Source organism: Chaetomium tenue, assembly GCF_020726465.1.
Source record: "Chaetomium tenue strain MPI-SDFR-AT-0079 chromosome Unknown F5144scaffold_5, whole genome shotgun sequence".
Taxonomy (NCBI): Eukaryota; Fungi; Ascomycota; class Sordariomycetes; order Sordariales; family Chaetomiaceae; genus Chaetomium; species Chaetomium tenue.
Genome location: NW_027117333.1, coordinates 2,281,139 through 2,303,797, shown reverse-complemented (window position 1 = coordinate 2,303,797; position 22,659 = coordinate 2,281,139). Strand labels below are relative to the sequence as shown.

At 56.2% G+C, this 22,659-nt stretch overlaps 10 protein-coding genes across 10 annotated transcripts; 4 read left to right on the top strand and 6 right to left on the bottom strand.

Annotated features, from left to right (window-relative positions):
* The first annotated feature begins 393 nt into the window (after nucleotides 1–393).
* On the top strand, nucleotides 394–2,286 carry F5144DRAFT_654038 (glycoside hydrolase family 71 protein). The gene is made up of 2 exons (XM_066793085.1): nucleotides 394–785; nucleotides 860–2,286. Exons 1-2 carry the CDS (start codon nucleotides 693–695, stop codon nucleotides 2,129–2,131), a joined length of 1,365 nt encoding a protein of 454 aa, XP_066641476.1. The 5' UTR covers nucleotides 394–692; the 3' UTR covers nucleotides 2,132–2,286.
* Nucleotides 2,287–2,645: 359 nt separating this feature from the next.
* F5144DRAFT_577932 (uncharacterized protein) lies at nucleotides 2,646–4,519 on the top strand. The gene is made up of 2 exons (XM_066789235.1): nucleotides 2,646–3,453; nucleotides 3,534–4,519. Exons 1-2 carry the CDS (start codon nucleotides 3,117–3,119, stop codon nucleotides 4,229–4,231), a joined length of 1,035 nt encoding a protein of 344 aa, XP_066641475.1. The 5' UTR covers nucleotides 2,646–3,116; the 3' UTR covers nucleotides 4,232–4,519.
* Nucleotides 4,520–5,576: 1,057 nt separating this feature from the next.
* Nucleotides 5,577–6,251, bottom strand: F5144DRAFT_466356 (uncharacterized protein; the record flags this gene model as incomplete). Its single annotated transcript, XM_066784996.1, has 2 exons — nucleotides 5,577–6,016; nucleotides 6,161–6,251. Coding segments are annotated over 2 exons (531 nt in total), but the record flags the coding sequence as incomplete, so codon positions are not given.
* Nucleotides 6,252–7,003: 752 nt separating this feature from the next.
* On the bottom strand, nucleotides 7,004–7,288 carry F5144DRAFT_594182 (uncharacterized protein; the record flags this gene model as incomplete). The annotated part of the gene is made up of 2 exons (XM_066790546.1): nucleotides 7,004–7,108; nucleotides 7,172–7,288. The coding sequence occupies 2 exons, from the start codon at nucleotides 7,286–7,288 to the stop codon at nucleotides 7,004–7,006; spliced, it is 222 nt and encodes a 73-aa protein (XP_066641473.1).
* A 789-nt stretch (nucleotides 7,289–8,077) lies between these two features.
* F5144DRAFT_577929 (uncharacterized protein) lies at nucleotides 8,078–10,102 on the bottom strand. Its single transcript, XM_066789234.1, has 4 exons — nucleotides 9,599–10,102; nucleotides 9,416–9,515; nucleotides 9,203–9,349; nucleotides 8,078–9,125 (listed from the first exon to the last, which is right to left on the bottom strand). Exons 1-4 carry the CDS (start codon nucleotides 9,615–9,617, stop codon nucleotides 8,354–8,356), a joined length of 1,038 nt encoding a protein of 345 aa, XP_066641472.1. The 5' UTR covers nucleotides 9,618–10,102; the 3' UTR covers nucleotides 8,078–8,353.
* A 24-nt stretch (nucleotides 10,103–10,126) lies between these two features.
* Nucleotides 10,127–12,538, top strand: F5144DRAFT_296300 (fungal-specific transcription factor domain-containing protein). The gene is made up of 4 exons (XM_066783844.1): nucleotides 10,127–10,935; nucleotides 11,011–11,318; nucleotides 11,377–11,510; nucleotides 11,577–12,538. The coding sequence occupies exons 1-4, from the start codon at nucleotides 10,443–10,445 to the stop codon at nucleotides 12,244–12,246; spliced, it is 1,605 nt and encodes a 534-aa protein (XP_066641471.1). The 5' UTR covers nucleotides 10,127–10,442; the 3' UTR covers nucleotides 12,247–12,538.
* F5144DRAFT_577924 (uncharacterized protein) lies at nucleotides 12,479–13,105 on the bottom strand. The gene is made up of 3 exons (XM_066789233.1): nucleotides 13,045–13,105; nucleotides 12,899–12,976; nucleotides 12,479–12,736 (listed from the first exon to the last, which is right to left on the bottom strand). Exons 2-3 carry the CDS (start codon nucleotides 12,927–12,929, stop codon nucleotides 12,582–12,584), a joined length of 186 nt encoding a protein of 61 aa, XP_066641470.1. The 5' UTR covers nucleotides 12,930–12,976; nucleotides 13,045–13,105; the 3' UTR covers nucleotides 12,479–12,581.
* Nucleotides 13,106–13,849: 744 nt separating this feature from the next.
* On the top strand, nucleotides 13,850–15,841 carry F5144DRAFT_577923 (uncharacterized protein). The gene has a single exon (XM_066789232.1). It carries the CDS (start codon nucleotides 13,985–13,987, stop codon nucleotides 15,629–15,631), a length of 1,647 nt encoding a protein of 548 aa, XP_066641469.1. The 5' UTR covers nucleotides 13,850–13,984; the 3' UTR covers nucleotides 15,632–15,841.
* A 23-nt stretch (nucleotides 15,842–15,864) lies between these two features.
* Nucleotides 15,865–18,107, bottom strand: F5144DRAFT_622091 (amidase signature domain-containing protein; the record flags this gene model as incomplete). Its single annotated transcript, XM_066792092.1, has 3 exons — nucleotides 15,865–15,879; nucleotides 16,166–16,593; nucleotides 16,661–18,107. The coding sequence occupies 3 exons, from the start codon at nucleotides 18,105–18,107 to the stop codon at nucleotides 15,865–15,867; spliced, it is 1,890 nt and encodes a 629-aa protein (XP_066641468.1).
* A 1,849-nt stretch (nucleotides 18,108–19,956) lies between these two features.
* On the bottom strand, nucleotides 19,957–22,429 carry F5144DRAFT_622090 (Ctr copper transporter family-domain-containing protein; the record flags this gene model as incomplete). Its single annotated transcript, XM_066792091.1, has 7 exons — nucleotides 21,948–22,429; nucleotides 21,302–21,856; nucleotides 20,798–20,891; nucleotides 20,667–20,764; nucleotides 20,349–20,519; nucleotides 20,061–20,299; nucleotides 19,957–20,026 (listed from the first exon to the last, which is right to left on the bottom strand). The coding sequence occupies exons 1-7, from the start codon at nucleotides 22,002–22,004 to the stop codon at nucleotides 19,957–19,959; spliced, it is 1,284 nt and encodes a 427-aa protein (XP_066641467.1). The 5' UTR covers nucleotides 22,005–22,429.
* Between the last annotated feature and the right edge of the window lie 230 nt (nucleotides 22,430–22,659).

Here is a 22,659-nt window from a genome sequence, read left to right as displayed (position 1 = left end):
GCGAAAAGCCACCAGACCTCACTTAAGGATAAGATGGAGTCAAACAGACCAAGAAAAAGGAAATGAATAGAAGAAGTTGGTGAGGAAACAGAGAATGATATCGGGTAAATCCCTGCAGTTCCTTCTTGCCGCCGATCGTTTTCGTTTTCATTGAAGCTTGGTTGGCATTTACCAGAACCATGTTGCTACCTCAAAATGTCTACACTTGAGACGTGGCGTCTTTGGCCCTAGGGTGCCGGGCTGGTAGACCTCCTTGACCGCCAATCTGTTAAACTCGCGGCCGAAACCGAGGGGAGCCCCTTGGGCGTCCAAGGCCCTAGTAAAGAAGGGTCTTACTTGACCCCCTCAGAAAAGCTTGGTTATATTCTAGTAGAGATGAATCTCCACGGTTGTCAAAAACCGGCCACCAGTAAACCGAAAGAGATCTTGTGTGCAGGTCCTGGTTTGGGTCAGTTCCGTCTTGACGCCGTAGGCCATTGCCCGGTCCAACAATGTGTGCTCTGATTTGAGGTCTTCCACTTGGACACCTTTCTCGTTGCCACAGATGGCCGTAAAACCTCTCCTATAACCTCTCCTACACAAAACAATCTCTTCACCGGCCCGAGTGACCCCAAGCTTCTCGCCTTGGTGTTACGCGCAGAGCTCCTTCGCTTCCTTCATTCTTCCCTCACCCTCACCCTCCAACCAACACGATGAAGAAAGTCCTCCCTATCCTCCCAGCCGCGCTCTGGGCACTCCAACAACATACAGCCAGCGCCGCAAAAGAAGTCTTCGCCCACGTTATCGTACGCCCAACCCCCCCCTCTTTCCATCCCACCCCCCATACACTAACCCCCTCCCCCCCCCTCCACCCTCACAGGTCGGCAACCTCCCCGCCTTCACGCTCTCCGACTGGGAATTCGACATCCGCCTCGCGCAGGCCTCCAAAATCGACGGCTTCGCGCTCAACATCGCGGCGCAGGACCCCTCCAACGCCGCCTCCCTCGCCCTCGCTTTCCAAGCCGCCGCCGCCCTGAACTTCTCGCTGTTTTTCTCGCTCGACTATCTCGCGCAGGGCGCGTGGCCAGCCGATAGGGTGGTGGAGTTGTTGAGGGAGTATACGGGGGAGAAGGCCTATTTTAAGGTGGTTGAGGATGGTGGTGGTGGTGGGGGTGGGGGTGGTAGGCCGTTGGTGTCGACTTTTGAGGGGCCTGGGAGCGCGGGGGATTGGAAGGGGATTAAGGATGCGGTGGATGTGGTGTTTGTGCCGGACTGGTCGTCCGTGGCGGCCGGGGAGGCGGTGGAGTTGGGGGGTGGCGTGGCCGATGGGTTGTTTAGCTTTGATGCGTGGCCGGAAGGTGCGGAGAATATAACGACGGATGCGGACAAGGTGTTTCAGGAGGCGCTGGGGAAGGGGAAAAAGAAGTACATGATGCCGGTGGCGCCCTGGTTCTTCACGAACTTGCCGGGGTTTGGCGGGAAGAATTGGTTGTGGCGTGGAGATGGGTTGTGGGATCGCCGCTGGCAGCAGGTTGCGGAGGTGCAGCCGGACTGGGTTGAGATTTTAACGTGGAATGACTTCGGGGAGTCGCATTACATTGGGCCTGTTCACGAAAATGAGCTGGGTTTGTTTCAGAGCGCGGGCGCGCCGGTCAACTATGCTCGCGGGATGAGCCATGATGGGTGGAGACGGTTCTTGCCCTTCTACATCGATGTCTACAAGACCGGCCGCGTGCCAGACAGCGTTGGGGAGGAGAGTGTCATGGCTTACTACCGTACGGCGCCGGCGCTAGCGTGTCCGGGAGGTGGGACGACAGGGAACAATCCGGATGGTGGGGAGGTCGCGATGAAGCCGGAAGAGCTGGTCGAGGACAGTGTGTTCTATGCGGCGTTGTTAGACACGGATCAAGGGGTGACGGTTTCGGTATCGATTGGGGGGAAGGTGTCGACGGGTAAGCTAAATGAGGTCCCGGCTGCTGGGGGTGGCACACCGGGGGTTTATACCGGGGCGGTCCCGTTTGACAAGAATACGGGGGATATGGTTGTCACGCTCTCAAGGGATGGGAAGGTTATTGCTACGGCTGAGGGAGGGAAAGGGATCTCGACGCAATGCGAAAATAACGTCCAGAACTGGAATGCCATTGCGGTGTAGTAAAGGCTCAGGGGGCTGTCGCTTTATTTCGTTGTCTTCCTTGATTTTCTTTTCATTTTCCCTTCCCTTTCAGACAAATAGGAAGAGAAATAGGAAGAGAAATGGGAAGAGAAATGGGGAGAGAAATGGGGAGAGAAATGGGGAGAGAAAGGGGAAGAGAAAGGGAAAGTGCAAAAGAGTCTTCCTTCCTTTTCTTTTCCTTTTCTTTTAATTTACTTCTTCTGGCTGCTTGATGATTATAGCCGGCACTGGTTGGCTTTCTAGCTTGCCTGTGTTCATGATAATAACTCTTTGGTGTTGACGACAAACATGGGTCAGGGATTTGATCGGCGGTCCGTCAAACTGTCACAGATTCAAGGAAGTATGCATAGAAGGTGCAGTCGTAACGGCCTTTATGCACGCTTCATCCTTCCGAGTCTAAAGTTGGTTTCCTTTGCTTTTATACGTCATAAATCCCGGGCGCCGGGCCGGAAGTGGATCAGGATCGGCATCCCCGTCCGACCCGGAATGCAACCCCGCACCGCTCGAAGAGACGTGAGAGAAGGTGATATTCCGGTCGAGCAAAAAGGGAAAAGGACTTGTTGGGTATCATCAAAAATCCCAAGGCCGATGAACTAGCCTCCATATTCTCTAGAGACAATTGACTCGGATTATACATGCTCCCACCTTTTAAGAAGACGGGTTACCGTTGGGATTTGAGACCTTTGTACTCCCCCCGAGACGGCTGACGGCTGCCGTCACAATTGGCTCCCGGATTCCTTGGATGACGTGGAGATCATCCCTGTCTGGTCGTTAACAACCCGAACAGCGTCCGGAGCACTTGCTCCTGTGACCCAGGCGGTATACAGGCTTCAGGGAAAACATCATCTTGGAAAATATAGTATAAAAGCAGGATGAGAACCCGAGACAGTTTGCCCCGGTATTTCCACCTTGCTCGCCCAGGACCCTACTGATCCCCCCCGTGTTGTTTGTTAACTCCTACAAAATGAACACGGCAACGAGAACCCTGCGTTTGGCAACGCGGCAGCGCTTCAGCACTCGCGCTGCCCAAACAACCACCAAGATAACCCCACTCACCAGACTTGCATCCGTGAGGGCCATGCACACCCCGCGCAAAGAACAACAAGTGTGGCCCACCGACACCACCAGCCCCGAGCCACGCTCACACCCCAACAAAGACAACAAACCCGCGATAGACGAGAACGTGGGCAAGAAAGGATTCGCCGACTTCAATGTAGCAGGCAAGGTGTTCGTCGTGACCGGCGGAGCTCAGGGACTAGGTCTCACCATGGCCGAGGCACTCGTCGAAGCAGGTGGGAAGGGTAAGCAATGCAACAACCCTCCCTTTCACCACGTGCAGAGCGACAGATACCTTACCCAGCACACTAACACCACCCCCCAGTCTACGCGCTCGACCGCTCCCCCGAGCCCGACGAGCAATGGGCCGAAGCCATCGCGCGCGTCGTCCCATCCGCCGGCGGCTCGCTGCACTACCGGCAGCAAAACGTAGCGGACACCTCACACCTAGACTCGCTGATCGCCTCCATCGCCGACGAGAACGGGCGGCTGGACGGCGCGGTAGCGGCCGCAGGCGTGCAGCAGGTCACCCAGGCGCTGGACTACACGCCCGAGGACGTGGCGCGCATGCTAGACATCAACTACACGGGCGTGTTCATGACGGCGCAGTCCGTGGCGCGGCAGATGTTTCGCTATAAGACGCGGGGGAGTATCTGTCTGATTGCGAGTATGTCCGGGATGGTGGCGAATAAGGGGCTGTTGTCGCCGGTGTATAACTCGAGTAAGGCGGCGGTGATCCAGTTGGCGAGGAATTTGGCGATGGAGTGGAGTCCGGTGAGGGAGGATGGGACGGGGGGGATTAGGGTCAATTGTATTAGCCCGGGGCATATTTTGACGCCGATGGTGTTGAAGAATTTTGAGGAGGTGCCCGGGTTGAGGGAGACGTGGGAGGGGGAGAATATGATGGGGAGGCTGGCGGAGACGACTGAATTCAAGGGGGCCGTGTTGTTCTTGTTGAGTGGCGCGAGCAGTTTTATGACCGGGGGTAATTTGGTGATTGACGGGGGACACACTGCGTGGTGATGGGAGTCTGGGCGGGGGAAAGGGGGTGGTGTTTTACTTTTCTTTTTGTCTTGTTTTCTTTTTCCCCGAGTCAGCGAGCGTTTCCATAATGAATTAGTGTGACCTATGACCGTTCACGATTGTTACAAGTATGTATTTCTATTTCCAATTCTGCGTTTTGACAAGAAGGCATCGATTTGGCTGGGGAAGATTATAATGGAAAGATTTTGGTAATCAGAATGTCACTTACCTACTTAGTACATGTCCGAGGACTCCAAGCCTGGGAAGAGCCTACGCGTTCGACCACCCCTTGGCCGCGTTCAACCATTGCCATGCTCGAGAAAGTCGAAACTACCTCCTGCAGATCCCCAACAATCCTTGTCATCCTCGCCTGCTCCAACTGGTTCTCTATGTCCGCCATCCAGACCGTGTCGTCGCACTCACACCCAGCGCCGTGGAGCAAACCGTGCCAATGTTTAGCTTTGGCCTCAAAGAGCCCAGGAATCATTTCTGTGCTGCAGATCTTAGCCCCGGCTGTTTTTAGAGTCTTGTTGACATATGATTTGACCTCCTGCCAGTTCAGAGCTGCCAAAACGGCCGTCGTATCCGCCTGTGGCTTCCACACACGCTGGAACAGGTGCGGATACACTCCCAATACTTGAAAAAAATCAGATTCCCCGTCGTTCCAACGCATCAATGGGTCTCCGTCGACTGCCCTCGCCTCGTCGTGAGGGAAGGGGAAAGTCATTTGCGGGGAGGAGTCGGCACTACGGGTCCAAATGTATTCCTTGTCGCCCCAAGGCTCCGGCTCCGTACACGACAGGTCTTCCTTGAGCGGGTCAAAGTCACCTGCATTCGGCCTGTGGTGTGTCACGGGCGAGCCCTCGGCCCAGTACCCGTCCACTGTCACCAAGATCCACGGGCCATGAATTACTCGTTGGACTTCAACGTCCGCCATGTCCACGATGGTCGGGTTCAAGGCTTTCTCTATCTTTTCAGCCGTGACAACTAGGGCGTCCTCCTTTTGGGTCCGCTGGGCCTTCCCGCGCTCTTCAGATATAAACCCTATGTACTTCCCCGACTTTGTCTCGTCCTCGACACCGCCTTTTCCGAACCTGTCCTCCAAGCTCTGCGCAAATTCAATGAGAGGCTTCAGGTTTGGGGGTTCGACCTTGTCGTCGGCATTCCTCCATAGAACCACCACCTTATATATCTCTTTACACAGCTGACTCAACGCCTTAAAGCCTGAATGGTTGCGCCCTTGTTGTTCGCGGTGATTGAGAACTATGGTGTGAATGTTGTCATAAAACTGGCGCAGGTCAGCAACTGTGGCGGGTGTCCTGGTGGCGAGAGCGAAAACAGGGGCTTCCTCGTCAGCAAAACGGGCGTGACCGAAATCGCCCAAGTAAAAGTCAGGCAGCATGGTATCCTCGGGCCAGTGAATCCAGATGTTGCCCATGTGAGCATCGCCGTGATAGACCGGCTGGTCGCCGCCCGTGTACAGCCGTTGAAACGTGCTGAGAACTTGGCGGATCATTCTGGCAATTATGGATGTAGGTATCCATGGGCGATTGGAATCAGGTGCCTGCCATCGCGTCTTGATGCTCTCCCCGTTGCAAAGCTTCCAATATGAGACGGAGTGGTACATGGAAGCACCCCCTGGGTCTTTGTGCTTAGATTTAATGTATTCATGGCCGTAACAATCGACAATGTAGGGTTGGATGCCTACCTCTGGAGGCTTGAAGGTCTTGTTGATCTTCTTGAGAATCCGGATCTCGTTCGGCTTCTTCAACGGCGGTAGCTTCTCTTCGTCTGCACCGGAATTGCTAAAGTGCCGCAAACGCCGGTCAGTTACCTTGCGTATCAAGTTCATCCCGGTCCCGGTATCCTTGATCAGCTGAGCCACACACTCCCCCCCGCGTCCAATGTTACGGATGAAGAGAAACCGACGGCGGCCGGCCTCGAACATGTACATATACCCAGTCCCAGTCTCGCCGTCTACCTTGTCACCTTTAGCAGGTTCTGTCATGGTGTTGTCCATGGACGACGGTGGGTCCGGGGACTGTGGGGCGACTATGCGGATGTTGTCTTCGGAGTTTGTTCTTCTGCCACCACGGGGCAAAGGGCAGGGTTGTGATCTGTCCGGTTCGGGCGTTCGGGCCAATGCCGCGTGTTAATTACGATTTAAATGCACATGCTGAATCGTGGAACTACCTAGGGACTGGATCTTTGTTCATCTTAATGGTAGGGCCTTATTGCAAGATAGAACACTAGGCAGCCCTGTGATCAAACAAAGTCAAAGGAGAGCTCTCGTAACCTTCTGATATGTTCCTCCGAGGGTCAGGGGAACAAAGAGAGCGAGATCGATGATGAAAATTTGAACCATCATGTCTAGCATTCAAAGAATACGGACCCGAGGCCGATTATTGTCTATAGAGAACGGTTAAGGAACAGTGGGTCAATATGTTCAACAACACCGAGCCCAGCTGATGCGGCCAGGATCGTATCTCAGTATTCCAACGACAGCTGCACGCCTCGCCAAGCTTACAACATGGTGCCTGGTCTGTGACCAGTCTTATCCGCAGGTTCAGGCCGTAAACCGCATGTCTTGCATGTCTTTGAAGGTATCTATTTCCCTGTATGAGGAGGCCGGCGTGCTAAGTTGTTGTCCCAGACAACCTTAGCACAACAGCGGCCAAAAGCATGTACAACTGAAGAATTCTACTTTTCTTTCCATCCCGCCGACCTACGACCCTCCCCAAATGCGGAAAGTAGGTATCGCACAGAAATGTCTTAGCCCGCTGGGACGCACAAGGCGTCTTCGTCGAAGATGCCGCACTTCAGCCCGGCGCAGCAGTCTGTGTCCACTCGGCAGGAGGTCAGGATCGAGTGACAAGCCTTTTACTGTGTTAGACGGGATTTCCACCGGAGCCATTGACGATTTGGTGTGAAATCACTTACCGCCTTCCCGGAGAAATCCACCACCGCAAACGGTGCCTGGGCCTGGCGTCTCGGGAGGGCCATGCTAGCGACCAGGCCGAGCAGGAAGAATAGAACGACGTGAATTGAGGACTTCATGATACCGAGCTCAAAATGAACGAGGACCTGCCCGATTCGAAAACAATGCACGTCTTCTCCAGCCTGGGAGGAGAGAAAGAAAGAGAGGGTGAGCCGAAAAGCATAAAAGAGGCAAAGTCACGGCGTGGACCAGCACCGACGGCACTCCAGCGCTTTAATGATGTGGCCTCTGAGCTTGCGTTGCCTGCCTGCCCCTCTGAAACGGAGTGCCGGGGGGACGTGGTTCGCCGCAAAAACGTCAGCGGTGGACCGCAATGGGGAAGTTCGTCTGAAGGATGCTGAAATCTGAAACAGCGTGGAGCTGTGGGGATGCACTAACGCGAGACTGGGTGATTCGCCGGCAAATCATGTTAGTGCGCTTGCGAATGGACAAACGAACGCATTGAGGGGGAGCGTTTCAGGTTAAATAGCACGCCCACAAAAGCACACCCGTTCTTTTGTTGGTGTTACCCAGGAGCCCGGTTCGAGCCCGGTTCGAGAGGCGCGGGAGGGATCGGCTGGATCATCCGATCAGCGCTTTTCTGAGATCCAATCGCCAACATGTTGTTGGATGTCATTGTCAGCAGAGGAATTGCCGATGTTGGCTGGACTTGATTTGCTCAGCCCAGCGCCAACTGCTGCTTATTCCGCTCAGCTGCTGTGGGAATGTGGTGGGATGGCGGTGTGACAAGGAAGCCAAAGACCGAGTTCAGAAAAAGACAAAGAATAAGCTTCGGGGGCCGCCGAACGGGCCCGGACCTCGGCCATTGTTAATCATGACATCGACTGCATTTCCGACGAGCGTTGAAAGTTGTGATTCACTCTTGTTGGTATCTCCATCATGCCATTCGTAGCTCTGTGTAACCAGTATCCGGTGACCAGTCATGGTAAGCTAATGGCGATGTCGCCGGGCAAGGCGACCTTTTATACTGCATATTATTACCACCGTCCATGTCTTCGTACATACATCCCCAACCTCCCTCTATTTCTAATAACTAAAGATCAAAAGGTATCACATGCTCGAAAATGGCAAAACAAAAGAAACCACGAACTCATCACCACCCTCAGCGCCTTGCCATCAGATGATCAGACAGCCTCCTGCTGCCCCGCCTTCCCACCCAGCACATGATGATACCCATTCTCCTCCCAGAACGGCTCCCCACGACGGTCCTTCTCACACATAGCGACAACACCAAACGGATCAACAACGGTCATAACCAAATTCCGCTTATCCGCCCAACCCGGCCCATCCAGCTCCGTCTCACCATCCTGCGCGAGATACCGCTTGTAGCTCTGCGGCAGGTAGCGGCGCGGGTGGCGGGCGTTCCACATCAGCACGTTGACCAGCATGGGCGCGGCCTCAAACACCCAGAAGAACCACTCGTAGCGGATCACCGGGCTGAGGCTCCGCCAGGCTTCGTCCCCCCCGTCCCCGCCCCCGGCGCCGATCACCACCATGGGCGCGGCAAAGTGCTCGACGGCGCGGTAGATGGTGCGCGCGAGGATCAGCAGCATGCTGCCGTACAGCGAGTACAGCACGGCGCGGACGCGGGGGTGGGCGACGCCGGCGCGGGCGCACCGCGCGTGGAAGAGCCCTGCGAGGGTGTAGAAGAGGGCGATGACGGCGAGTTGGAGGGCGAGGGAGGCGCGGAGCAGGTTGTGGCCGAGCTCGTAGCGCTTGCCGCCTGGTGTGCGGCTCGTGGCGAGGTAGGCGACGCCGAGCGCGTTGAGGATCTCGACGACGGCGGAGAGGGAGCCGAGCGTGGTCAGGACGCGGCCCGGGTGGATGGGCGAGAAGTACGGGACGTAGTAGAGCGTGCGGCCGAGGATGTGGTAGTTGGCGAGTTCGAGGATGGGGCTGGTGGGGGTTAGTATTGAAGTGTGTTGGAGGGTAGGGATGAGATGTAAGTAGGGAATGGAAGAGACCAAACATACGGGGACATGTAGATGAGGAGGGTGCTGGCAAGGTACACATTGACGTTGCCGATATTAAAAGCGCCGACTTCGCGGAGAGCAAAGCCGGCGGTGAAGAGTACGCAACAGAAGGGGAGGTAGGCTGTCACTTTGAAAGCTTTATAGTGGCTGTTTTGAAAGGTCAGATATGTCATCGAAGATTCTGGAGGTTGTCCCTTTGCCCTCCACACTTACGCGCACTGCCAGAGGTGAAATATCGCTGAAACGCCGAAGAGAACGGCGAAGGGAATAGGGGCAATATTAGTCGGACCATAGAACCAGATGCTCCCGTCAACTGGGGCTGTTGTTAGAAACATGGTAGACCACTGGGCATTGCAAGCCTAGGTACAGGTAGGTAGCTGTTGGATGGAGACTGACCTGGTTCGCCATCCGCCATGTTGCTGTCGCCTGACACGATCACAGGGAGACAACAGTCGCGGTCTGAAAGGAAGGGTATCAGGAAATATCGATAGGATTTGTCGAAAAACGAAGGCTGACGTCGGGTTAGATAGAAATCCAATTGTTGATACAAATGGAATCTGGCTCGAAGCCAAGACTGAAGCCAAGGGAACCGTCATCATGCTGGATGAAGCTTATATATCAGAAATTCCCAATCCAGTGATGATCTCATTGCAATCTGCCTTGCAAGGTCGTCAATCTTCCAACATGTCTCCTAATCCGGCAACACCGCCGGCCCATGGATGCTAGTGTTTCTCCTGTCCCGGCACCGAACAGTTGAAGACGCCCAGCATTGCCAACCTGCCGGCAGCGGCAGCGCCTGCGTGGGTGCGTGGCAGTGGATGGAAACGGGGATTCCGATCAGTGCTGATCGCTAACGCTGTCCTCTCAGTGGGCCAAAACCGAATGGTGCCCATAAATTAGAGCTGCAACATGGATCCTTTTCATTCTGAGTCATCCACAATTGAAGTCAACTGGCAGGGTTGACCTGCATGGCTACTTCCTAATCGGGACAATGAGGTGGCCAAGAGATTTTTGACTTTGCGGGAAGGATCCGCCGACCACAGCCACAGCACAGGGCTGGATTCAGTGGATTGATTTCACACCACCCACCCTTGACGCACCTTCCCAGGAGCCCGTGTCAGGCGAACGGCTCAACTTGGGATCCATTCTTATGAAGGCGGGCCGCCATCATGGTTTTAGTTCGGAAACTCGGTTACGTTAGCTACACACTGAGTACAGAATAGGAAAATACTCGGCAGCAATGTCTGAACACGGCCAACGCAGTGAACACACCACACCCGATCCGTCAACCCCCAACCCGATCGTCCCAATCATAACCGCCATCGAACGCCCCGAACGCACTGAACGACCCGAACGCCCGCAGTGCTGGGAATGTCGTCGCCGTCGTTTGGTTTGTGACGGCGTCCAACCCGTCTGCACGAAATGCCGTGCCGCCGCCATCGTGTGCCCCGGGTATGCAGACAAGAAACCGCTGACTTGGCTCGCACCGGGCCAGGTCATGTCACGCACCCGCAGGAAGAAGAACCCAAGTACCAAAGTCCCAAACAGTAAAGCGCCGCCCCCACGCAAGGCTTGCCACAGTGCCAAACGGAGACTCGAAAAGAAGGGTCCGGCTGTGGCTAGTGACTCTAGCGAGGACTCTCGGAGCGATACTCAGGAGGAAATGGTTGAGTTTCCACTTCCCGTTGAGATCCGGCCCGAGGTCTGCGATATCTTTGAAGCCATGCTCTACTGTACGTTCGGTCCACTCCCCGCCCCCTCCCCAATTTATTGAGCTCGACGCTTATTAGTTACCTTTTCCGCGCTAGACAATGGCCACATCTACCCGCAGCTCGAAGAGTCTCAGCTTGCTCCGAGTGGCTTCTTGTTCCCGATTGTGCTGGTGCAGGATATCCCCCCGTCCATCGTCCACACTCTGGTGTCTGTGGTTGTTGGCCACCGGATCACCCAGATGGTCGACGATCCCACCACCAGCCAGGTTGTTAAACCCATGTGGACACGCCTCTACCGTCACCGTGACATTGCGGTGCGCGAGATCACCAAACTAGTCGCCAACGAAGCGACCCGGAAGAATATTACCACACTCGTTGCTGTCTACTCCCTCCTCTTCGCCATGGTAGGTCACCGGACATCAATCATCCGTCTGATAGCTGTTCCTCTCTGATATTCCGTAGCTTCAGCAATCTTCTACCCCGGGCTGGCGGACCCACGTGGATGCATACATGAGTCTACTCCACCTCCGGGGGTCATTCGAGGATGTGATTCGTGACATTCCCTACATTGAACTTAGCATGATGGCGTTATTTATGTACGTACCCCCCCATCCATCCCCAAACTCCCCGAACCCCCAACTCACCCACACCTCACCAAACAGCGTCAGCGTCTTCGCCAACACCACCAGCCCCAACAACAACCAACTCCAAATCACCAGCACCGACGGAACCCTCCGCCTCGCCTCCACCTACTACACGGAAACCTACTACCCCTCCATCAACTGCCCCACCCCCCTCTTCACCTCCATCATCCTCATCAACGACCTGCGCACCCACCTGCCCTCCCCCGAAACCACCCGCGCCGCCCACCTCCTGCTCGCCCGCATCGAGACCTTCTCCCCCACCGCCTTCAGCGCCGACAAAGACGCCTTCGAAGACGAGTGGCAGCTCCTAGGCGCCATCTACCGCGCCACCACCGCCCTGTACGCCATCCTGTCCTTACAATCCTCCGGCGCGCTGCCGCGCTCGTCCGCCGAGCTGGGCCTGGCGCGCGCCCGCCACGCCCGCCAGCTGTTTGGCTTGCTGGAGCGCGCGGTGGAGGTGCCGCGCGTGCGGAAAAGGACGACGTGGGCGCTGATCGTGGCGGGGGTGGAGGCGGCCAGGGCGGGGGCGGGCGTGCAGAGGTGGATTGGGGAGCGGTTGGATGATATGAGTCGGGATCATGGGGTGGCGGGGCCGAGGGTGGCGCGGGCGACGTTGGAGAGGTTTTGGGCGAAGGGCGGCGGGTCGTGGGATGAGTGTTTTCCGGAGCCGTGCTGTTTTTTGATGTAGGGTGGGTTGGCGGTGGGTGGGGGGTATAGATGGTGGCGTAAGGGATACATGGGCGGTTTGGTTGGGGTGGAAGGGTAGATACTTGATGCGTTGGAGTTTGGATCCTGGCGATGAATCTCCGCTCGGTCGGGCTTGGATATGCTGGTATGAACATATATGTCTTTGATACCACAGCGGGTCTGTAAAGCAAATCTTTTCTCAGCTATTACATATACACTCAATTCAATACGACAATACCACGCGCCCACCCACGTTCAACCATCAGCGGCCAACACAACGTGACACCACCCGGCCAGGTCTAGCTAACAGTGCCCTAGCCACCGCTCCCACAGCCTTTACAACACCGTGCACGCTGACATCGCGGACCCCGCTGGCGGATACTGTTTCCCGCTTTTGTCGACCTTCGGCTCACATGTGCACCATTCCTCCTGGGGGACGCTGTCCATCACCTTGGGTACGTGCTGGCCGCAGCCAAACCATGTGGCCTTTTCTAGCAGGGGGTAGTATCAAGCGTTAGCAGGGGAAACAGAATCTCCTTAATACGATTAGGAATCAACACGGCGTCATTGAAGTGGAAATAGACGTCATGCTGGCACAGGTTGTTGATTATATGTGGTAGGATGACAGGATGGGAGGAATGAGCGGGACGTACTGCAGGTGCCGCAGCTTGCTTTGTGGCACATTCTTGCTTCGTGAATGCTTATGTCGTTAACACGGGGTTTGGATTGGTCTAGGTTGGCAGGTTGGGTTGGGGTCAAGTTAGTTGTTGCCTGATACCCAGGGAAAAAAGAACCGTACATGAAGATGGGGCGTCGGTGCCTCGGGGAATTGACCTGATCTGGAAAGGAGCGGTGTCGTCGGGGCTTCAGTTGGGTTGGGTTTGGGGTTCGGAGTTTAGGGGTTTGATTGGCTGTTGTGGCGGAAAGTGACGCAACTTGACAGGTTGGTGGCTTGAAGGCTTGAATCCTTCGACAGCTACTTATCATGGGCTTGGGAAACTTGGCATCGTGATTTTGGGTTTGGGGAGAATGTCTATATTTTAGATAAGGTAGGCAAGTACGGAACTTGTGTTCTGGCCGCCACATACCAGCATCTCGGGTATCTCGATAATGCGCCGCGCTTGGTTACTACATGTACCTACGTACCTTACTCACTACTAGTCACTAGCTCTATACATATAGGTAAGTGATGCACTATCTCAACCTCAGGCCATCTCGAACTGAAAAGTGCCATGCTAAACGTGCAGTGGATAGATCAGAAACGCTACCGCATGAGCGAAGAAGGACTGTCTTGGAGACACCTTGACCCCCGTAGTAAGCCAGCTCTTGGACAACATCCGGGGATTAGGACCATTGTTCCCTTGAAACCTTGAAAACCAACAATTTTCCGCCTACAAAACGTACACGGCCATCATACTCCTCATCGGTCCCTCCCTCCAAGGAGAACATTTAGGATGGATAAGAGAGATCGGTGTTATTCGGATTGTGATGGTGATATTCGGCTCGACAGTTTCACCGCAGGGACAAGGATCATGAATCATGCTTGGCTTGGCTCTGTCTTGGTAGCGCTCGAAGTACCGCCGGGCTCCCACATCAGCTGCAAACCATCAACACCGCCGAGCTCCCCGGTGCCGCACCCAATATCGTGACGGTTACCACCCACCAGTGCTGGCATCAGCACAAGCGCAACTTGAAGAATCCCTCTCTTGGGTCTCTCTCCGCCCACCATACAACGTGCAATGCCAATGGCAATGGCAAACACCAACCCCCAACCCAGCCCCCCCGCTCCCACCGTGACCCGAGCCGGCGCAACCCTCCTCACGCTCCCCACCGAAATCCTCATCACCATCAGCCAAAACCTCTGCCTGCACTGCCGTTCCCCACGCATCGGCGAGCTCCCCGACGACGAAACCACCACGGGCGTGCACGAACAAACCTCCCTCGCCCACCTCAGCACAACCTGCACCCGGCTGCGCGCCGTCGCCCAGCCCATCCTCTTCCACTTCTTCCACCCGCTCGCCGACGGACACTCCACCACGCGCCTCCGCCTCGCCCACCTGATCCGCACCCTCCACCACCGCCCCGACCTCGCCGCGTGCGTCAAAAGCCTCGTCCTCTGGACCCCCAACAACAACGAGAACGACGACGACGACACCACCACCACCACCACCGCCTTCGTGCGCGCCGCCGCCGAGCGCCTCGACCCCTGGTGGGTCGACCGCATGCACGACGGCCTGGAGGAGCTGCAGGAGCTGGCAATGGCGCTGACGTCGGGGACGGTGGGGTACGTGTTGCTGCAGCGGTGGTTTGGGGGCGCGGGGGGGTTGGCGACGACGGATTGGTTGGGGTGGGCGCAGCCGATGGAGGGACTACGGCATCTCGTCCTGGTGGGCTGGCGGTATCGGTGGCCGAGGCAGTGGGAGCATACCTTCCATATCAAGGAGGCGAGGGCGTTGTTGAGGGCGAGTGCGGAGGGGTTGGAGAGTCTGGTGGCGGTGGATTGTGGTGGGGATGGGGTGGGCCCGCCGCTCGTGGCCGGTGGGCAGGATCCGTTGAAGGCGGTGCCGTGGGATGTGGAGTTGCCGCGGCTGAGGAGGTTGTCGATTAGTGGTGAGAATGTAGGGGTGGAGGAGGTGGAGGCCATCGTGAGGCATAGTGAAGTGTTTGAGGACTTGGAGCTGTTTCACTCCCAGTATTATCACGGCCGGGAGTGGGAGCGGGATGTGCTTGATTTGGAAAGGCACTTGGGGACGGCGAAGAAAACGCTGAAAAGGTTGTGTTATTCGGCTTTTCCGATCAAGGCACCGCTGAGGGAGACCGATGTGTGCGATGAGGAATATGAACAGGGTGATTCGGATGATGACGAGGACTACTTTGACCCGACTTGGCATGGGCTCGAGGGGTTTGAGGTTGGGTTTTCATTGAAGGATTTCTCCGTTCTTGAGACACTTGAGCTGGAGCAGCTAGTGTTGTACGGGCCTGTATTTGAGGAGCCTGATAACGTGGAGAACGACCGCAGCGGCGAGCTGGTGACGACCGACGACTTCCTGGAAAAGTTCCCGCCGTCATTGGTGCGTCTTCGCATTGGATGTATTTTCTACTGGCCGATCGTGTTCAGGGATATGCTGGCGATGGCGGACGAGTGCGCCCGGTTTCCGAAGCTGCGGTCTGTTACGCTCGAAGTCCGCAGAATACCACCGAGGGAGGAGTTTTATTATTTGGTCGAGGCATTCCAGAGGGTGGGAATTGCAATATCGATCTGTTCTGTGGTTAGAGACCCCTTCTCGAGGGGCTTGCTTCCAACACGGCCCGGGTTTCCAGTCCGACTTCCCGAGCCGGTGTGTTATACTTCTGAGCATTTGTTAGGGAGGATGTCAATACGGTGAGCCGAAACTGTGTTAATTTGGCCGGACTTGTGTGAACAAACGGAGGAGATGGCGTCAGAAGAGGTATACATTCAACATAAGAGAAGGAGGAGTCATGGGCATTAGAAATGGACGTCGTTACAGAGGCATTTGTTTATATCGATCGGAGTGGGTATCCAGGATGCATATCAAAAGGTTGAGGTCTCGATATGACAACATTATCCACAGTCCAAACCTAACCCCTGAGATCAGACTCATCCCTCCAACCTCTACCAGCCTACGTACGCCCCCCTCCCCCCAGTATTACCGATTTCCCTCGACCCCCCATTCCCAACCCCCCATTCACTCACTCACTCACTCACTCACTCACTCACTCACTCACTCACTCACTCACTCACTCACTCACTCACTCACCCACTCACTCACTCACCCACTCACTCACTGCCCCCCCTCCCACCCCCTCCGCACCAACACCTCCCCCCCCTCCAGCACACTCCCCCCCACCCTCGGCTGCACCACCACCCCCATCTCCACCAACTCCTGCGCCAGCCGCACCAACAACCCATCACACCCGCGCGCCGCCAGCACACTAACTGCCACGGGCAACCGCTCCTCCTGCCCCGTCACATCGCTCATCACCCCGACCTCCCCGAGCGGAAACACCAGGTCGGGCACGCCGGCAAAGGACGCGATGCGCGAGGCGTAGAACCCGAAGGGGATTCCGGGGGGGCCGGCGTATAGGTTGCGCGGGAGGGAGAGGCCGGTGGCGGCGGGGTAGAGGAGGAGGGGGGTGGTGTGGCAGGTGGCGGTGGTGGTGGTGGTGGTGGTGTTGTTGGAGGAGAGGATGTGGGTTGTGAACCAGGTGGTGAAGAGGGTTTGGGCGGCGAGGGCGGTGGTTAGGGCGGAGGCGGGGAGTGAGTCGCCGTAGGCCCAGCGGATGAGGGGGGTCGGGTTGATGAAGGGGCGGCGGTTGGAATGCGCCGCTGCGGGGGGGGTGGTTGGTGGTTAGTGGGGTTCACTGTTTTTGGCATGGGAAGGTGAGGAACTTACCGGCGTAGTCGCGGTAGAAGGGGTCGCGGAGGAGGGCGGTTTGCTCCTTGGTGATGATGGTGGCGTAGGTGGTGTTGAAGAAGTCGCTGAGGGTTGCGTTGCCTGCTTCGGCAGGTCGGGTAGCGGCCCATTTGACCTCTGGGTCTAGAGGGCTAGCAGCGCCTCCTACAAACTTGGCCAGTGCCTCGGCAAAGTCTTCGAAGAGCTTGATAGATGGGTCGGACGCAGGTGGGAACTCCAAGGTGTAGATTTGCTGGGGGTACTCGGCCTTCTCGTTGCCAAAGGAGGTGTAGTTGTTGCCGTAGATAGCCGCGCTGGCCGCATCCCAGAGATACGGATCACGCAGTATGAAGCCCGGTGTGTCCAACGTTGGTGCCAAGGGCATGACGTGGTCGAGCGAGACCAGGCCGTGAGATGGACGGTTGCCGAATAACCCTTGGATACCAGCCGGCCCGCGGATGCTGCCACCAGTATCGCTGCCTATAGCAATGTCGAGCCACTCGTACGAAGAAATAGAAGCACCCGCCCCAGAAGAGGAAGAGCCTGCGTCCTCATAACCATCGCCGCGCGGGTTGAAGGGAGCATGGTAGTCGACCCAGTCGGCCGTCGCAAACTCGCCGTTGGCAAACTGGGAAGTCTTTTGAAGGCCGACGATCTGCGCACCCGCATCAATGAGCCGTTGGATAGCCGGTCCGGTGACATTGCTTGGTGGGTAGAGGCTGTACCAGGCCCTGTTTCCGTTGGACCTTTTCACACCGGTAAGGCTGTAGATGTCTTTGACACCGAGGCGCACTCCGGCGAGTGGCTTGTCGGCTGTTTTGGTGAAATACAATCGGGACGGGACGCCGACAGAGAGAGTAGATGAGCCTGGTATTTTGGCCGACATAGGCTGGAACTTGCCATCGGGTGTTGGAATCAGGGGCTCGGTAAAAGCACCTGCAAAATCCTCATAAAGGCGGTAGACTGGATACAGAGACCCGGTAGCGGCTTCGAGGAAATAGGGCCCGGACGGGATCTTGGAGTCCTTGAAGGCAATAACGGTGGACGAGAGCCCTGGTAGAATCTGTCTCTCGGTTACTGCCAGACCCTCAGGCTCATTTCTGCCACTAGACTCCGCCAGGAAGATGGCCTCGGAAAACGCTGCTTGGTAAACGTCGTCGATAACGGTCCAGTTTGCGAACAGCTTTGTTAGATCAGAGTGGGCCACGCGGTCTTGGACGACAGTCACTGGTAGGAAGCCGAGCACCCGTGGGACCTTCAACAGCGAGTCTCTGCGGACGTCAATTTTGCCCGATGAGAAGGGCGAAACGAAATAGTAGACATCGTTCAGTGTCACGGAGAAACCGGTAGATGCGAGCTGAGCTGAGGTGGTTGTAATGGTGGCGAGGAGAAACAAAATGGAGTGGCCTAGCGACCAAACTGACGCTGGTCTGGGTGATCTGGCCATGGCGACTTAGAAGTGAGAGGACGGCGCCATCCAAGATTGGGTTCACGACACAAAACTGCAAGGCATGGGCACCTTTGTACATATTTACTTTCCTGTGGTAGTTCAAGGATCCCAATCCCGGGTAGTGGGCTCAACAAAACCCTCACCTCAGTCCCTCTCCTGCCTTTCTTGTCACTAGGACGCCGTTGCCATCTGGTTACCCCTGAATAAAATCTCACGCCGCTGACGGCGATCATCAGGCATGCACGCGAGGCCCACGTTGTCCGGTAACATTGGGCGGCCAAAACGCCGGATTGTGTTCTCGTCACATCTCAGTTTAGCATTATTGGGCTCAGGGAGCTCGGAAGAACCAAGTGTGAGTCAAATTCGGCCCCGAGCATCCTAGGGCGAAGGATTCTGAGCAACACAATGCCGTCTTTGGTGTGGGAGGGTTATTTCCGCTTCTGCATGCAGGGGTCCTTTGTACTAAACATGTCTGCACTAACAGAATACTGTGGTGTCCACGGCTTTAGCCGTTAGTGATGCACCCAAGTGAACATTCAGTTGACTCCAATCCACCATCTCTGGCGTCCAAACCGGCGGTGAGATTGGCTTCCTGCCGAACTGTGGAGGCACCCTCTGGCCAAAAAAGCCGAACTCGAAAGGGGAGCAAGAAATCAAGAAAAGACAGAGAAGGACGAGAAACCTAGAAAAAAGAAGGGAGTGAGAGGAGCCGAGAAACCAGAAGGAAGTAAAAGGACCTAGGAAATGAGAAAGAAGTAAAGAAACCAAAAATAGAAGAGGTAAAAAAACCTGAGCAAAATAAATTAAAGAAAGAAGCCGATTTAAATAAAAAAATAAAAAATAGACTTGGGGTTTCCGAATGTCTTTCTTTTCGTTCCTCCAGTCGAAGGTTTTGGCGGCACTTACACTTGGAGTTCGGCTTTTTTTTTGGCCAGAGAGTGTGAGGCGAAAAAGGGATACGCGAGGTGGAATGAAGGATAAGCTAGAAATAGTTCATAGATCTAATTATACTTATTTACCTGCCTATATTGAGGACTTTTGAAAACCTCCTTCCTTGTTCGGTTCAGGGGGTCATATCAATATCCTGAGATTGGTCTCCAACACGTTTACCACACTTCTCTTGATGATACTGTGTAAGGCGCCGGTAGAGCTTGATTACTAGTTATTGTAAATCCATCAAGACCCACCGGGCTGGAAATTATCGATGTGACCCTATCGCCGACTACGCTGGCACCAGGTTCACCCCCTCGGGACCCTTCCCCACTGGACCACTCGGGCGGCACGGAAGTCTCGGAGCACGCAAAGGCAAATTCCCCGCATCTTCCCACAAACTTTCAGCCGGAGCCCTGAGCCATCTAGCGGGCTTTGTATGACATCGGAGTGATATGAGGCCGGACGCGGCACTGGGTCTATCTCAAAAACTGATATGGAAATGCCGGATCGTATGAGTGCGAGGCCGGATTTTGCGGTCGCCGTTGTGCTCGCTGTCCTTGTCGTCGCGTACTTGATTCGCCTCAACCAATTGCTCCTCCACACGCCGGAAGGAATCAAGAAATTGGCACCGACAAGATGGACAAAAGAGTTGCTGCGCGACACATATCGGAGGCTTGAAAGGGACCCTGTAGAGACACCCCGTTATGCCAACCGCATCCCTCCAAAGCTCGAGAGACGGTACATCGTCACCGGAGGGTCAGGTGAGTCGGCCTTGTCCGTCATTGAACACGACTTTGATGTCGACTCTGCCAAGTCCATCACTTCTCACATGCCACAGGCCTCGTGGGAGGTTACATTGTCCTCCAGCTCCTCGAGCGAGGCCAGCCACCGGAAAACATCCGCATTGTCGATTTCAGGGCGCCCAACCGGGCCGACATGCTCCACGGCCCGGCGACTCACATCGACTTTGTCCAGACCGACGTCTCGTCAGCCGATGCAACCGATCGGGCGTTCAACAAAGAGTGGCATCCGTCCGTGGCACACCTGCCCCTGACCGTCTTCCACACGGCCGCCGTGATCGTGCCGTCGGACCGGTCTAAGCTCGTCTCAGGCTTCTGCGAGGCCGTCAATGTTCGGGGCACGCAGAACGTTGTGGACGCTGCTCGGAGGGCGGGTGCCGACGTGCTGGTGTCGACCACATCGGCGAGTATCAGCATCCGCCCCTTGGAGCTTTGGGTACCACCATGGAAACTGTACTCGAGGGCAGTACCGCGCCATTACTGGCAGGTACTAGACGAGAAAGACTTCTTTGAGCCACTGCGCAGGCATGGCGAGTTCTATGCAAACTATCCCGCGTCCAAAGCGGCAGCGGAGCGGATCGTTTGTGCGGCCAACTCTAAGGGGTTGAGGACCGGGTGCATCCGGCCGGCAAACGGGGTGTACGGGAACCCGACAGACAACACTGTTGGTGGAGCACTGGCCAAGGCGGTGTTGCCCACGTAAACAACCCCCTCTTTACGCCGCCAAACGGTAAAGTAGTGTACTGACCATATCGACAGATGGACCTCCCACATCGTGCAGAGTTTCGTGCACGGCGCCAACGTGGCCATCGCACACCTAGACTTTGAGGCCGTCCTCGCCAGTCCCGGGTCGGCTTCCTCGCCACAAGCCGGACGCCCCTTTGTGATCACAGACCCCAACCCGCCCATCCGCTACCAGGACTTGTACTTCCTCGTACAAACCCTAGCAGTAACCCGGTTCCGGACCGTGGCCCTCCAACCGGTCATCATGGTCCTGCTGTCGTACCCGATCGAGTGGTACTCCCTCGCGCTGGCCCAGTTCCCTTTCCTGCGAAAGGTGTTGCCTGAGCTCACGGGTGAAGTGAAGCACCTCCAGCCCGGCATCTTCAGCATTTGCACGCACCTGGTGGCATCAAACGAGGTAGCTAGCCGGCCTGTGAGCGATGGCGGGCTTGGATACACGGGCGTGCTGACGACGCTGGAGGGTATGACGCAGGAGGTGGTGGAGTGGAATCGAGATCACCAGGGCGGTGTTGTAGGGGAGAGGAAGGTGTATCAAACCAGCGTGTCGCTTGCTGACGAGATTGCCAAAGCAGCGGCGAAGATTGAGTCGGTAGTGGCGAGCTGATGCCGGCCTGGGTCAAACCAAGAGTTTCCATAATTCGAGTAATTATCAGGGTATCAAATATCAAAAGAGAACTAAACATCCCACCTCTCCCCATCTCACCCACAGCAAACCGTGGGCTCCTCCACTCCCGCCGCGGTATTCCCCCCCTTCACCGCACCATTCTCAACCCCCCCAATAACCACGGTCCTCGTCATCCAGTCGCACAGAAACTTCCCCAGCAACGCCCCAATCAAGATACAAATAATAATGTACCCATTATAGTACATCGCCAACAACATAACAATATACGCCAACCCAAACGTCGCCGCATGGATCAACGCCCTCACAAACTGCTGCAGCGGCGACGCCCGAAACGTCACCGTCCGCGGCGCCTGCGCCTCCTCACCACCCCCCGCCGCAGCAGGACACACAGCACCACCACCCGCACCGGCCGAACCCCCCGCGGCATCGGCAGCAGTAGAGGGCAAGTTCGCAATAAGAGCGACGCGCGCGGCGAAATCGCGCTGGATGTGCTCGTCGTACTCCTTGCCCAGGCGCCGCAGCCCCTCGAGCACGACCACCATCAGGATTACTCCCAAGCAGGTGGCGGCGAAGGCGCCGTGGCTGGCGATCTGCCAGGAGGAGGTCAGGAAGCAGGCGTCGATGGTGTACCAGTTCCAGAGCATCTGATGGATGTGGGTTAGTGGGGTGTGGTTGGGGGGGGGGGGTTGTGGGAATAAGCCGGGAGTGTTTAGCGGGCATTCAATTGGCACGTACGGAAATCTTGCAGGCCGGACCGGCGCTGCCGTCGCCGCCGTGGCCGCCGTGGTCCATGGTGGGTGTGTGTTGGTTGCTGGTTCTCGGCGCGGCTTGGGGTGGTATTCTCGGGGCCAGGCGCGCCGGCTTGGTGTGGGGTGGTTTTGCGGTGGGAGAGGGCTGCTCTTCCGAAGGAGCGGATGGCACGGCAGGAGGGTAATATGGGGATGCCGGTAGGTGACGGAGGTGCAGATTGGGCTGCAGAAGCGTTGGACGAGGGAGGCCGGCAGCTGATTTGGAGGTGGTGTTTTGGGGGGATTTGGGAAAAGAGGGGGTGTCGGATGACCAGGTCGAATTCACTGCTTCGTACCAGGTTAGATGGATGCACTGCACGGAGATTGGAGATTGCAGATGACGGCGATGGTGATGCAGACAATCTCGAGAGGACCGGATCCGGGGAAATCGATCAGTTGAGTCGGCGCTGCTGCCTTTTAAAAACTGTCATCCCGCGTCGAGTCCGTGGCACGGCGCACCCTCCTGGTTTTGTTTCACTAATTGTTGGCTCAGTGTGGCGTAACTTGCGCAACCAACCCCCGGTATTGTCTTGCTGGGCGAGCAAGTTACCCAAGTTAGAGCAGAAATGCGCCAGAAGATGGGGGTCTGAGGGGTCGTCTCTTCCGCATGTGTTCTCAAGCAGAACGCCAAGATGGCGCAACTTGAACTCAAGTACCCG